Source organism: Mesitornis unicolor, unplaced genomic scaffold, assembly GCF_000695765.1.
Source record: "Mesitornis unicolor isolate BGI_N332 unplaced genomic scaffold, ASM69576v1 scaffold1844, whole genome shotgun sequence".
In the NCBI taxonomy this organism is placed as follows: Eukaryota; Metazoa; Chordata; class Aves; order Mesitornithiformes; family Mesitornithidae; genus Mesitornis; species Mesitornis unicolor.
Window position 1 is genome coordinate 49,071 of NW_010179224.1, and position 14,918 is coordinate 63,988.

Here is a 14,918-nt window from a genome sequence, read left to right on the forward strand (position 1 = left end):
CGTGGGGTTGCTGCGGCCTAATGGCTTCAGCGAACATCCCCTTGCTCTGCCAGGAGCAGAATCGGGGCTGATAGCGTGCGAATTGCTCGATTGCCTTCTGACAGGAGTCTGGAGCGTCACTGTGCCTCGGCGTGTGTATACGGGTGTATAAATGTGCTTTCATAAACATGTTCCCATCTTGGGTTGCAGTAGTGGTTGCCATGGCAACATCACTCTGTGTACTTGAGCTTTAACATTTGAGAGTTCACCCAGAAAATAAATTTGGCTTGATTATGAAGTAAACTTGCTTGTTTTCTGAATTCTTTGGATACAGATTGTTCAAAAAAGCAGAAAATTATGTTACTGCCTTACTCTGTTTTCTGCTATAAACCATGCACAGAATCATTAAAGCTGTCATCTATCAAAATATAGTAAGATTCCAATAAAGCTAAATTGTAAATGTTGCCATCTTCAGCTCCATAATATATTATTTTAAGGGCTCCATGTCATTGTTGAAATTGATAAAACTCAATAAAACCCCACTGAGTAAGAAACAAAAAAAAATTCCTGTAAATTATACTCTTAAATAAGGATTTTTTAAACTTTTTTTAAGTACTGACCTATTTTTCTACAGCAAGTTAGAAGACCACAGGATGGTGACAACAGAAACGTTACTTGTGTATATCAGTATTTCAAATATATCAGTTAAAATCCTGGTTTTATCAAAAAAATTACCCTTGACATGAGACACGAAGGTTTCATATGTCAGGTGTATCTCTGATTTCTATGTGAAATCTCAATAGGAAGATTTGTCTTCTGTAACTATATATGTCTGTGAAATTCCTCCTAAGCTCTGAAAACCAACTTAAGCCATCTGATCTTGCATATCACCAGGAGTAGCAAGGAGTTTGCAGATGAAGTCCATTCTGCTCTCCCCAACACCACTGTCCATTCTGGTCTCTTCAGCAGAAGCCATAGGGACAGGGGTTTTAGAATCCTTGTCACCTGCAGCTGGACACATAGCTCTTCTGTAGGAACTTAAATTGTGCACAGGTCAGACACACATACAATTTGTATAGAGGAAGCATTTGTCTGGAGGTATATTCTTTTTTAAAAAAGATTTGAAATATTTTCTTTTTTAAAAATTGCCATATCTCATATAGTTGTTTATATAGCTGAGATCATTCTGCTTAGAGATGACGTGTCCTAGAGTGTCTAAGTTGCTTAAGAGCTGGTGTCCTTTTAGAGAAGACACGAGGACAACTTACTGTCTGCAATCTATATTTTTACTGAAACTTGGTCTGAGGGCCTGAGCGTGCGTCCTGCTTGCAGGTCTGCTGCAAGCTGGGCTCTTTTATCGGGGGGCAGACTCCTCTGGGGGTGGACTGGAACTGCAGGGCTGGCTCATGGCCATCTCTTATCACTGAACTAGAGTAAATCAAGATAATCTTGGATCCCAGCTGCTGCAGAGTCATCAGTTTGGTTTAATGTTTTGGTTTCAGTTTTGTTGTTGTGGTTGGTTTTGATTTATTGTTATTGTTTTTGGTTTTTTTTCATTGCTAGATATTGGCAGTGATTGTTAAAAACAGGAATAGAGTCTGTGTTCATCATGAGGCCAGATTTCTGTTTGTACCTCATCCATAAAAGTGACATTTTGGAGGGTTTTCTTTGGTCGGTTTTGTTTTTAAAAAGACATAGGTTGAAATCACATAGTATTTTGTAATGTTAGCTTGCAAATTCTGAAGTATAGTAGACTCCCATTAGCACAGTTTCTTAGAGTGTAGTAGATTGCAAGTGTACAGTTCCTAAATTTTTAAAGTGGCTTTTTTTCAATAATTTTTTTCAGTAATTTAAATGTGATTGACTGTAATTAACAAGAAAAAAAAGATTGGGGAAAAAAAAAAGAAAAATCGAGGTGAAATGTGCCCAAACCAAAGACCGCCAATGTAAAAATTTCCAAACCACAAATGAGTCATATAAAATTAACTTTCTTAAGAACTGCTAGGGCCTGTTATTGCAGCTATTGCTGTCAGCATTTTCAAGTTAAACACCATTTACAATAGTTTTATTTCACATCAAATTCAACTATAAGCTTAAATGCAAATGCCCCAATAATAGTTTTTGTCTTGGCAAAGCTTTGTGCTTTATGTCTTTCAGAGGCAATTATAATGTCTGGGGAAATGTAATGCAAATATATTGTTGGTGTAACCTTGAATTTGGAAAAAAAACACATATGCAGGCAGATTGAGTATTAGGTTAGCATACAGGCAGGCAGTTGATATGAGGAGAAATGGAAAAAGGGGAAAGATAAAGGTGTTCAAAGAAGGAGCTGGGCTCCTCGAGGAGTGCTGGGGATGGACAGGAGCTCAGGCAGAGGCATGGGAAGGTAAATGGTGGTTGGGGCAGGAGAGGTCAGGTGGTGGGGCTGTGGCCTAGTGCTTCATGAATGAAGATGTTGGACATCACTTCTTCCCCTTACACCTAGTGTAAGACCAGTACGTAAACACACACGTGTGCCACATCCCTCCTAGCGCTGGGAGTGCTGTTTCTCCATTCATGGTTTTGCTTTTCAAAACACTACAGTCTTATCCAGTGCCCTTCCCAAGGAGAACAGCGGGATGCGAGTGTGGAGCCCAAAGGACAGAGGAGTGATTAATTCATGGGCTAGGGAACCAGTGTGTGTGCGGGGGGGCTTCTGCCTCCCTGTTGGAGACTGTTGTTCTGGTGTTTGCAAATGAGTGCTCACTCTTTGTGAGCAGGTAGGAAACTAAGCTGTTACCCACCTGAGCTGGAGGGAAAAGCTGTGCTGAAAATGGAACTAAAGTGAAGGCTGCAGCACAGCACTTACCATGAGAAATGCCCAGGCTCCATAACAGAGCCATTTATACTGAGCTGATTACTCTGCAGTTTTAATAAACCTCCTAGGTAGGCTGTGCATATATCATGGATGCTGTTAGCTACTATGCATTCAGTAAATATTTCTGACTTTTGTTCCAGGCAAATAGGTATTACCATTCTCATGTCTGAGAATGGAAAAGATCTATGTTAGTAATACATGCCCAGCATATTAGAAACCAGCTGAGTCTGTCTCATCTTTATAGGATACTTGTCTCCTGGGTGAGAAGGAGCTTCCTAGCCATTTTTCTTTCTCCAAGCCCCAGGACTTCAAAGGTTCTGAAAAGGCACAAGGCAAACACATACATGTGTCTTTGCACACCTGGATGGCCCAGGATATTATAACTCAAGTGGCTGACACGCGTGATCACTGCTTTGTCAGGCAAGTTAACTCTTGCTTCCAACTGGGTATGTTGTGTTATAGATGATGTTCTTGTCATGTAGGCATCCTTTGTGTTAAGAGTATCCTGGTCCACGCAGCTGTTCATGATATAATAAAATTGGTGAGATATTTTGAAGAAGTTACATATTCTGCATCACTCACGTATCCCAAAAAGTGCTTATTAGTGTTATACGTTGAGACAGCTTGGACTCAACAATTATCTATGTTATACTCACCTTCTTTCTCAAGTCCGATCTCTCTGTTGTGTCTTCTGCTACAACACAGCACGTTTTTTCAGGTTGCGTTTGTCTTGAGTCAGCCAGTGAAATGTGAAGGACTGGTAAGCTTTGTCATTTGGTTTTATATGGTGGTTGTGCAGAGTGACAAGGAACTAAATTGTCCTACTGTAACTGAACTGATTGCCAAGCCCATATCCCAAATGTGAGGGAAGGGAGAAATCATTACTGCAGAAAATTAGGGAAGCGATGATGGAAATATCACATTAGTCTTTGAATTACAGTGTAGTGTAATATTGCTGTTGACAAAGGCATCCTACTCTCTTCTGCAAACAACTTTTGTCAGGGATTTATAACTCTGAAGACATTTGTCTAGGCCTGAAACTTGACATTATCTCACTTACTGAAGTACTACATTTTTGTCACATACACTTGAAAGACTTGTTTGTGTGGTGAGTGTTGATTTCCATGATAAGTACAGCTATTTGCCCTCCAACCAGGTGACATTATATCTGCTTTGGGGTTTGCCTAGATGCAAAAAGATTATAAGGACTCAAAGCAAAATCTCTCTGCGTAGAGGATATGAAAAGCAAATCAAAGTGAAAAAAAACCTTTAAAATGAGATTAGCCAACAACCCTGGATTTCTGGCTTTTTGACTATATAAAGAAGCCACAGTGCCTTTAGCACAGTTCCTGAGCAAAGCTTGCCTTTTCAGAGATGAACACTAAATGGCCCAAGACAGCGTTCGCTACAGGCAGCACATTAACACTTGCCACTCTTCTTGCTGTGAACGAGCCTGCTGATCATCTCAGCTCTTTATGAACTGGATTTAACATCTACAGCACCACTCAAAAATAATTTACTGTAATATATATTCATATTGTATTTTCCGTGTTGGTTTCATAAAATGTTCATACAAATTGACCTTTCTGTTGTGGAGGCATTAGTGTGGAAGTGATAGGGGCAACACCTTTCATGTAGTCTTTATTAGAGAGTGTTCAAAGGCTTCATTGATAAGGGATTCAAGCAGGAAAGCTTTCACACAAAAAGTTTCTGGTTATTTTATAGAAAGATGGACCCAGCAGACAGGATGTAAATGTGTTGTTTCTAAGATCAAAGAACAGGTAGATAGTTTTGAAATGGGCTTGTTAAGGCAATAATGATCTGATAAAGCTGAATCCTGATTTTTGGTGTGCAGTTAATTGAAGGAATACTTAGCATTGGTTTGGTACCTCTCTATACATATTCTCACAAATTAATGAAAATATAGAAATGCACATCAACTTTATTGGTCATCAGATTGGCTCTGTCCATTACTCCATATTTTATGGTCCCCTTTTCTGTCCCTATAGAATGGCCTTAAAGCTCACTCGGTGCACATTCAGACTTCTGGCATTTTGCAGTTGCTCTTTTATCTTTATAATAAAACATGTATTTAACAACAATTAAATGTTGAAACAGCTTGCTGGCAGATGGGATGGATTTTCTATCTCCTGAAGTTTTCAAAAGTGTCTTTCAAAAATATGTTCATTTTATGATCTGTGAAACAGAGAAAATAGAGTATCATAGCGTTTTTTCCTCAACTTCATAGTTTATCCATATTTCCATTGTCTATTTTTTGTTATTCTCTATGTAGTGTTTCCATTATCCTTCTAACTCTTACCTGAAATTATGTTTAATACATAATCTTTCAGTCACGCCTGCTTCCTTAACCAGCTAAATACTAAATAGAACTGGTAATATAGATTACATGGCACAAATGACTTGTGCATTGAGAATCAGGAGACCCTTTTCTAAAATCACTGTTGGCATAGTTAATACACTGCGGCCCCAATCTCAGATATTTCGTGGTAAGTTGTGCTGTGTCCTTACACTCAAATAATGAACTTGGCAATATTAGTAGAAAAAGAGAAGAAACTAACTGGGGTTACTCTTGCATTCTTTGCATTCTTTTTGTAGCAACGCATGTGCTTTAGTTAGATCCCATACACCAAAGACTTGTCTCAAATATAAAGCTGAATTGAATATTGATTTTTATTTTAGTTCATTTAGCTGTTTGGGGTTTTTTTTCTGGAGTGAGGTAACTGGTTGTGGTGCTTTGTATGAAAATTTGATTGCTGAGATATTAAGCTGAAGAATGTGGTTAGTACTCAGCGACATTAACAAGCATTTAAAGAAATTTCATAGGAATTTTTATTATCCGCTTATGTGTAGATTTAAATAACTTTTATTAATGCACTCCATTGAGCAATAACATAAATTTTTTAAATGTCATAAATGCAGAGAAAACTATCACAGAAACACAATGGTCACCATTTATAAGCACAGCAATGGCAACATTTGCCATGTAATGGCATCTGAAAAACTGCCGTAATTCCTATTCTATAGGTAATATTGTAGCAATCTGTTAAGGGTGTATTTCTTTGGCTAAAGCAGTTTGTTAAATGACTCCAGTAATTCTAGAGTTAAAATTTCGTATTTATGGAATACAGTAATGATTTGGTTTGCTTTTAAAGGACAAAACACTTGCCTTTAAATTAATTTCTAATATAAATCAGTATGAAATAGCATTGGAAAGATGAGGTTGTTGTGCAGTTGTTATTATCTTGTAGTGACCTGTGTCGTTGCTGTTTTGCATATTAATTCCTCCACCAACATGAGATGAGATAGAATGAAAGGGCAGATAAATAGTTTGAAAATTAGTTGGCTCAGTTTTTCAAAGAATATTAGTAAAACACCTTGATGTCCAGTGGTGTTAGAACTACCACTTGGTTAGAAGTGTAGTGCACCAGGGATCAATTCTGGGGCTGGTATTATTAAATTTCTTCCTTAACAACCTGGATTGAGGAGGCAGTGTGCTCCCTTCAGAAATCTTGAGGACCTGTGGGGAAAGGTGCTGACCTGCTGGATTGTAGAGCTGCAGTCAAACCTTCACAAACCTGAGGGTTGGGCTAACAGAAAGTATGTGATGTTCAGCCAAGAGTGGCTTTGCAGGCATAGGCCGTTTGTTGACTCAACTGAGATTTAGAGACTAACGTTTGTTGCCATTATTTAAGTAAATAACACAGCTTTTCACACTAATGTAAAGGTGCATTAGTTCAGCTCACTCTAAACTCTGTTGTTTCCACTGTATATAGAAAATACATATATATAGGACTGCAGGTGGAGCATTGATTTGCAAAGTGTACACAATGGCTACATTTTAAATGTTCTGTTGACTGTTCCTAGACTGCCTGACAGTTATAGGCAAGGGTTATTTATATGGCTGTACAAGGAAATAGGATCTGTAAATTGGTGTTGTATAGAACAAGGTAGTCTTTCCGTGGACAATAGGCTGTTTCATTATGTCAATGCTTTCTAATGGTTTGCTCTCTTCAAACGGCTTCAAAAAGCTAAATTCTGCTTTGCCATTAGAGTAGGTTAATCTATTATGTGATCTCAATAAAGTTATCTGGACATAAGTCTTAGAGAAAGAAAATGCCTTACAATGTAAAATTGGAGGGATAGTGTAGTGTTGTAGGTGTCAGTCTGCTACTGTCACTGTGAGAGGTTTAATATCTTTATCTTCATTTTGTTCTAATTGATGAGTGAGTCTGATGTTTGATAAGCCCTAAATTACAGGTCCTTATGTAGTGGAATAGCTATTGTCAAAGTATGGAAGAAAATGGCACCCTATTGTTGCTGTCTGTTACAAATGATTTGATGAAAATTGACTTTGAATGTTTGTACAGGAGGTCAGAGTTCCTGTTAGAGGGCTCCTACTTCCATAGAAATTTCTAGAATTGCCACAGATATACCTTCCTATTAAAGGAATGATTTTGATATAAATACTTACCTGGCAGTGCTTTTGTTTCATTAAAATGGGAAAAATAAGCAGAGTTAAACAGCTGGGACAATTTCTACGTAAATTCATCAGTCATTCAGGAACTATGCATTTAAAATACCTATAAATAATACAATGCTCCATCTAAATGGAAGCTTTTTATTGATGTGTAAGTACAGTGTCACCCTGAAATTTCTTTTTTAACTTATAATTTCCTTGTGTTTAGAATCAGTTCAGGCAAGTTATATATTTCTACTTTTTCAACTTTATTTTAACAGCATTATTTTGTATGGTATGTGAAATGAAATTGATACACACAGTTGTTAAGCTTTAAAATTACTTTCAGGTAGTAAATAATTGTTTTGGAAACTCTGTGCCTTCACTCAATTTTTTAATATTATCTTGGGGACAGATAGAATAATATGGTAACTTTTTGTTTTGCTACTGGCACTTGTAAATCCCCTTTATTCATATTCTTACAATATATTATATTCCTTTAAATATCTTCTTTCCCCTTCTGATGATAATCATGGGATTTCTGATCCCATGGACTATGGAAACAGGGAGAGTGAAATACTGAGAACCTAGTTTTTGCTTTTTATTATATATGTTTAGTTCTCCTAGGTTTTCAAAGAATAAATGATTTTTTATGTATGCATAAAGAAACAAACACTTGTGGTATTTTAAAATTTTGTGTCAATAGATAAAAAGATGGCCTATCACAAAGTGAATGCAGACCTGAGAGCACAGGGGCACTCTCCGTACCTTGACAATGATGAGCTCCAAGCCACAACGCTGGACCTGGAATGGGACATGGAAAAAGAGCTGGAGGAGCCTGGCTTTGACCATTTCCGACTGGATGGTGCGGTCCAGCATCATCTGGGAAGCTTGCAGAGCCCTGAACTTGATCTCGAGCCCATCCAGGCAGCATCATCTCCGAAAGGAAGATTCCAGCGGCTTCAGGAAGACCCTGAGTACATCTCACACTATACGAGACAGGCACCAAAGAGCACCCGCTGCAATTGTTTTCAGATACTGAAAGTATTTTGCACTGCTTTGATTTTATTTATTTTTGGAATTGTGATAGGATATTATGCACGCAACAAATGCCGTTCTCCCCCAACATCTCAAGAGCCAAATAACTTTCATATCTACCAGGAAATTCTCAAGGAAATCAAAGCCAAAAATATTCAACAGATTTACAGGTATGTAAACCTTGGTGTCTTTTGTTTTGGTTTTAATGCAATCAGGTGCCATTGTTAAAATTTCTTGTGATTTGTTTGATGTACAATCTTATTTACACATCTTGACTTTTTCTTCATGTTCAGCTTTCTCATGGTGTTTGGGAAGCTTTTATAGACCTACATGAAACTGAAGTAATTTTTAATGGTGTGGATCAGTGTCGGTCATTATAGTTTTTGCTTTAATAACATTCTGTTGCTAAATAATATCAGCTTTAATGAACTGAAAAACACATAATTCAAAGTGATTAGAAATATGAGGATAGACCAGCTGTCCTAGATCCAGTCAACCGTTAAATAACATTGTTGAAAAGATTTTTAGATGGCATTTTGTAATATTTGGTGCTTTAAGAAATGCCTATATAATTTCTGGCAAATAAGTGAATCCTGGCTTTTGTTTTTCAGTCTACACAGTGAAGTAAACCTGTAGTTTGCATGAGTGTAGGAGGGAAAAATTGAACTCTGAATTCTGAAACACTAAAAGATTTTTTTTTTCTTTAGTACCTGTTTTATGAATATAAAATGCTGTAAAATATCCACTGACTGGGTTTGATTTTATTTTTTTTTTAATGTTGAATCTTTTCACTGCTTTGGAAGTTTATATAACACATTTGTCTCAGAGTGTAATCACTTTTCTGTAGCAATGAATATGGAAGAAACTAGGGTTTCCTGCCAACTTTTGAAAGTTATTTCTGTATGAGGAGGTAGATGAATTTATTTCTGGCTTGTGGAACTGCAAGTTCCTTATTCATGATAAAGGAAATGCGTTGGAGATTTTTTTTATCAGTACCAGTTCAGGAGCAGCAGAACTTAAATACCTGAGGTTAGAAAGGATTGTTGTCATGGTCATCCAAGAAGTTGTTCTTGAATAAATCAGAATATACAATACAATGTGTCAGAAATATATTGAAAGCAACCACAGAAGTCTTCTAACATAATTTATCTTTTATTGTATTTGCTAAACTAAGCCTAATTTCCTGAAGGGTTAGTACCATGTCTTGAGCCAACACTGATACTAGAGTCAAAGGAAAAAACAGGTATGAAGGATTTAATGTCAGTTTTGATGTGCTGAACTGACTCTGTACAAATCAAGTAGTTTTCATAATGGATAGGTATAGGTCGTGGAAAATGTTGATTCTGAATGGTAAAAAAATTAACCTCTTTGTATTCTCAGAGAGTAAATTGAACTGAATTCTGTCATTAGGCTTAGTCATGAACAAAGTATTTGAATAAGCTAAGCCCTACCGATTGGGTACTATGCAATTACAGCAAATTGCAGAGAACTGTCAGTCTCAGGCTAATACTTCAGTTCTTTGTGTTTGGGGACTGGGAATTGCTTGCCATTTTATTATTTCAAAGGGTGGTTTAAAAACGTCCCCTTTCAAACTCTTCATCGCTTTTCAAACTATTTCATCTAGCTATTAGGATATTAGTCAGAATCTGGACTTTAGGTAAAATGAATTATATTAGTACTTTGGAACTTCAAAAACTTATGTAGTTTCTGGCCTTTAATTAATATAATTCTTAGCATTTGGTAATTTTTTCTATACAATAGCATGATTTCAATAAATGTATTCAGGCATTAATTCAGCTACCTATTGATTCTGTATATAGATAAATAGCCATTGCTTTTAGTATACACCATTACTGACAAGATTTTTCTTAACCACATTATGATCTGAGACAGCCTTTATCTCATCTTGTGTTACATTGCTTTCCCTCAACATCTGTTTGGCAAGAGTCAGCGCTACTGCAATGAAACCTGTGTCTGTGTAGCCCCACAAATGTAGAACACACAACATATGTCATTGGGAAAAAAAACCAGCCTAAACCTGACAAAATCAATGTAAGTTGTTGTAGGACTTCTTTCAATATAATATACTTTAAGTTACTAGGAGTAAGTGGCAGCTGCTTAGCTTGCAATTTCTAAATGTTACGGAGAATGACATTAATTTAATTTTCTTAGCCTACTAGTTAGATCAGACTCAATAATGGTAAGGGATTTCGCTAACAGTCCTGATAAAGGACTTAGGAGAAGAATGTATAAAAGACACAGCACTGCCAAGCATATCACCCAAGCAGACATCACCTTAATGTGCTTGGTGGTGTGGAGCGGGAACTTCCCATTGGGATGAAATTTGCTGCGGTCAGATGAAGCTTTGAGGAGTCGGACACTCTGGGCTTCTAAAGAGGTTGCAGAAGTGCACGAGGGGACTTGTGTTGATTTTGCTGGGATTTGGACTGTATTCTGTGTGAATTGAATGAAGCCTCTCTGCCAATCGGTGTTAGAAGTGGAGGATCACATAGGATAACAGCAGTTTGCACAGTTTGCTGAAATGGGTGACACAGGCGTTCCTGTCCAGCTTCTTCACTGAAAGCTCTTGATGCGAGCTTGTGAGCCACTCCTCTGCCAGTCCTGTACTGGCCATCGCCATCAGCCAGCTCCTTGTTCAGCATCTTTCCTGGCAGATGTACTAGAAATCATTAGGTAAGAAAATGTGTTGGCTTTTATTCCTTCAACTTTGCACCTTGCTTCCCATGAAATGTCAATACTACAGAAATTCAGTGCAATTTCGCACAGTTGTAATTACTGGTGTTGGCCAAGTTTCCTAATTAATGATACAGCCTAAGTAAAGATTATCTCTGTAAGCCTTTTTGAACACCTTCCCCCCACTCCCTGTAGGGAAGTGCTTACTACGTTGACAATAAAAAGTAGAAATCAGATTACTCCTGATGTTTCAAGGGGACTTAAGTTATTAGAGGTGCCTGAAAGGAAGAGAGGAGTCACCACAAAAAAATGAGTTTTCCTTACCCTGCACATTGCATTTTACATGTTGACAAAAATTAGGGCAAATATTGTTACTAGTATTTAGTTAGTAAATCTAACATTTTAGGAGTGTGAATACTAAATATTATATTTATAAGAGAAACAACCTGCTCTGTGGTGTGGGCAGTGTTAAAACTGGTGTCACGGAATCGCACCAAAATGGCTACACGCACACAGATAATGAACTCAAACAAGCTTCAATCTGCAATTGAAATGAAGCAGACAAAACTTCATTCACCAAAACAACATCCCAGTGACATTCAACAAATACAGGTTCGATATGCTGGTTGGGAATATTACCAGACACAGCTGAGTTAAGAATGCTTAAGTTTTTGGCCAAACGATCCAAAATGTGCACTCACTCACTCACCAAAAAGGGAGGGCTCTCAATCTCGAGAAGTTACCTTAAGTGGCGTCCCAACTCAAGGGGAGAGTCCCTGACTGCAGACCTGCTGCTCCGAGGAGGACCGACTCCAATGAGTCCTCCGGCGGGGCCCCATTTATACCCTGGTCGAATCTGATCTGTGGTCAATCCATGGTCGTGTCACCCCCTACTGGCTGAGGACCCCAACTTTCCCGCCTTTGACCCCCACTGTGTGGCCCAGACATGAGCTGTGAGGGGGGAGGCAGTCCTGGTGCCTCCAGGGCCAGAAACTTTAGCACTGTCTTTGTTGGGTCTTTCTCGGGTCTTTAGTAGGGTGGGTGCATCTGCCACAACTGGTAAAACCAGACATCATTCTGCAAACATCACTGAGCTGATAGGAATCCAGTAGTATTATATCTGTGCCATGAATATGACTTCTTTTCAGTTTTCTTTTGGAAGGTATATGAAAAGGCTTTAGTTCAAGTCTGGTGTAACTTAGCTTCCATAAGCCTTCAGGGCAAATATGAAAAGGGCATAAATCCCACATCCAAAAGAAACAAGGTAGAAGTTGAGATACAGAATATCTTGGACACTGTTTAAAATTATATCTGTAACCAGCAGAATTTAACAAGGCAACACAGATGGACAAAGCAGGTATTTATTGACTGAAAGTAGGCTGTCTCCTGGGACAGCCAGGGTGAGGCTCCATGGCAAGATTGAGTTCTCGGAGCTCTTTTAAAGACAGCTTGTCAAGAGGGGATAGCTGGAGAGTACTCATCTGTGCTTTGAGTCTGCAGTCTTGCTCCCTGTGGAATGTGTCTGTGGCTCTGAAATGTAATCGTTAGAATAGGCAAAGTCTCGTTTTCAGAAGTGATGAATGCGTTTAGTTGTGGAAGTCTCTGAAGTTTGTGATAAATGCTTAAGGTCATAAGAGGCATACTTTCAAAAATAGAGAAACACCCAACAATTTTGCTAATCACACTGTTGAATTCTCAAAAGTAAATGAGCCCAATGTTCAATGAAAACTGATATTTTTAAGCTACTTTTAAAAATAGGATTCAGATTTTTAGTATCACTGAAGTTCTTTTGAAAATTCAGCTAGTTTTTCTTCTCACTGTATATAAAAAGCGGGATACTAAAGAATTATACCTTTATCCTCTTGTGCATCTGCTAGATGCAGGTTAGTTATTTGATAGGTAGATTATTTTTTCTTCCCTAAATTAAAGCTGAGTGTGCCGCTTGTGCTGTGTAGTGTCCCCTCTGCCTCCTGGGTGGTTTTTTTTTTTCTTGCTGTACCTTCAGGAAAAGACAAGGGAAAAAAATCTGGGACACCCTGGTCTGGAGTTAGAGGGAGCAGTGTCACAGACTTCAAGGTTACTGTCTCTAACTGCCAAGATTTTGGTCATCATACATGTTGCTAAGCTTTTATATTTTAAAATGGTAAATATTTTAGTTTTGTGCAAACTGAACTTTGGTGAGTGTTTTCAGTTAAGGTTTGAGTTGCATACTATTAATGAAATCTAAAGAGACAAGGTAATGAAAGGACAATAGCAGCAGAAATACAATCTTGTCAAAGACCTCTAATATTATAGTAACTACTTCTATCCAATTTGACATACTTTTCCTAGAGAAAATACATTGTCTTGCATGTTTAACAGTACAGACCATTTCAATGGGGAAATACGGAAGGTGGTATTTGTATTTTATATGAAATGATTTAATTTTTTTATTCCAGAGCCAGGTAAAAATGAAACAATCCTATTTTGTTTGAAAAATACGGGGCTATGGTGTTTATTTTATAGGAAGTTATGATTTTGGGGTTGACTTCTGTAAATTAAACAGATAAAAGAAGATTCATGATAAATAGTAAGTGTAAAGAAAAATGAACAGTTGTGTTGATGTGGATGATAATTCTAGCTATGCCTTGGTTATCAGGATAGTTAATTTTATCAAAAACTATTTTTAAAATTGTATTAGCCTTATACTGTGTAATTAATTTCAGCAACCAAATGTCTCAGTTACTATCAGAGTCACAGTCCTCTTGGATACATTTTTCTGTGATTAAGACTGGGGTGCTACAGATGGAAGAGTCCTTGCTTTGCTTTTCATCCTGTCTATAAGGCAGGTCCTACCTTTCAGCTCTTCTTTTCATCCTGTATATTCTCACTCAAATACTTTCTTCACTGTCATTCCCTCACCCCGCCTTGAGCAATGAGCAATGGGGACGTTTAAATCCCTTTGTAATACATCTAGTTGTAACTAACTGTTCTTTGGAGGCACATCTGTTCCTTCTTCCAGATGGTAATATCACCTGCAGAATTTCCCAAATCCATCTCTGGCAAGAATTGATTTGTCACCAGTGCCTGGTGCCATCCATAACTTAAGCTCAATTCTTCAAAGGGCTTTGGGAGGGTAGATAGCAACTGCTCTCCTGTGCGGTCATGGCCAAAGAAACAAAAGTGCCTGTGCAGTGAGAAAAGGAGTTTACTTTACTGAAAGTGAGGTGAAAACTTCCATACCCAAGTGTGTCTTGTCCCTGATCAGTTATAATCAGTACTGTTTAAACCTTGGCTCTTCAGACCTTTTTATCGAGTAAAGCCTGTGAAACACAGACCTGATGATCAAGGAGAGCCCAGAACTTTTCGGAAAGTTTTGGTTCTGGAGGTTTGGACTGAACTAAATTTACAGGCTGCTGCTTGGCAAAATTAACTTTGAAGTCCCAGGAATGAGAATTCATGGCAGGAGGAGAGCCTTTCCTTCCAAAGAAAGGATATGAGGACTAAAAGGAGGGCTCTGGTGACTGCTTCCTTTAGTAAAGACCCATTTTGTCCCTGCTGTTGTTAAGAACTACTGTTAATTGATAGCTATGTACTGACATCTCCGTGGCTGATGGTAGCAGCCTGCTGGCCTAGACCACGGCTGACTTGAATTGTGGTCTGAGCGCTTGCCTTTGTGTCCCCTGTACAAAAGCGAATTCTCTTTTTTGTCATGCCAGCAGTTGGAAAATGCATTGCAAAAAAAGCCAGTCTCAGTGGGAACTCATCTTATTCCCTCCTGTATATCACTTTCAGATATTTATTGTATTGCCATAAAAAAAGGCAACTATTAAATATAGTCAAACTGAGTCTGAAGTCCTACCTGCTACATCTTTAGAAAAGGATGTTGGCACG

General features: G+C 38.0%; 1 protein-coding gene across 1 annotated transcript; it reads left to right on the forward strand.

Annotated features, from left to right (window-relative positions):
• The first annotated feature begins 910 nt into the window (after window positions 1-910).
• On the forward strand, window positions 911-8,675 carry NAALADL2 (N-acetylated alpha-linked acidic dipeptidase-like 2). Its single transcript, XM_010182683.1, has 4 exons — window positions 911-925; window positions 2,768-2,782; window positions 8,028-8,521; window positions 8,645-8,675. Exons 3-4 carry the CDS (start codon window positions 8,028-8,030, stop codon window positions 8,673-8,675), a joined length of 525 nt encoding a protein of 174 aa, XP_010180985.1. The 5' UTR covers window positions 911-925; window positions 2,768-2,782.
• The last annotated feature ends 6,243 nt before the right edge of the window (window positions 8,676-14,918 follow it).

Excerpts from the sequence above, each read along its gene's own strand:
- NAALADL2 (XM_010182683.1), top strand. The coding sequence starts at position 8,028 with ATGGCCTATCACAAAGTGAATGCAGACCTGAGAGCACAGGGGCACTCT. Across the intron at positions 8,522-8,644 it reads AATATTCAACAGATTTACAG|CTTTCTCATGGTGTTTGGGA; the intron begins GTATGTAAACCT and ends CTTCATGTTCAG.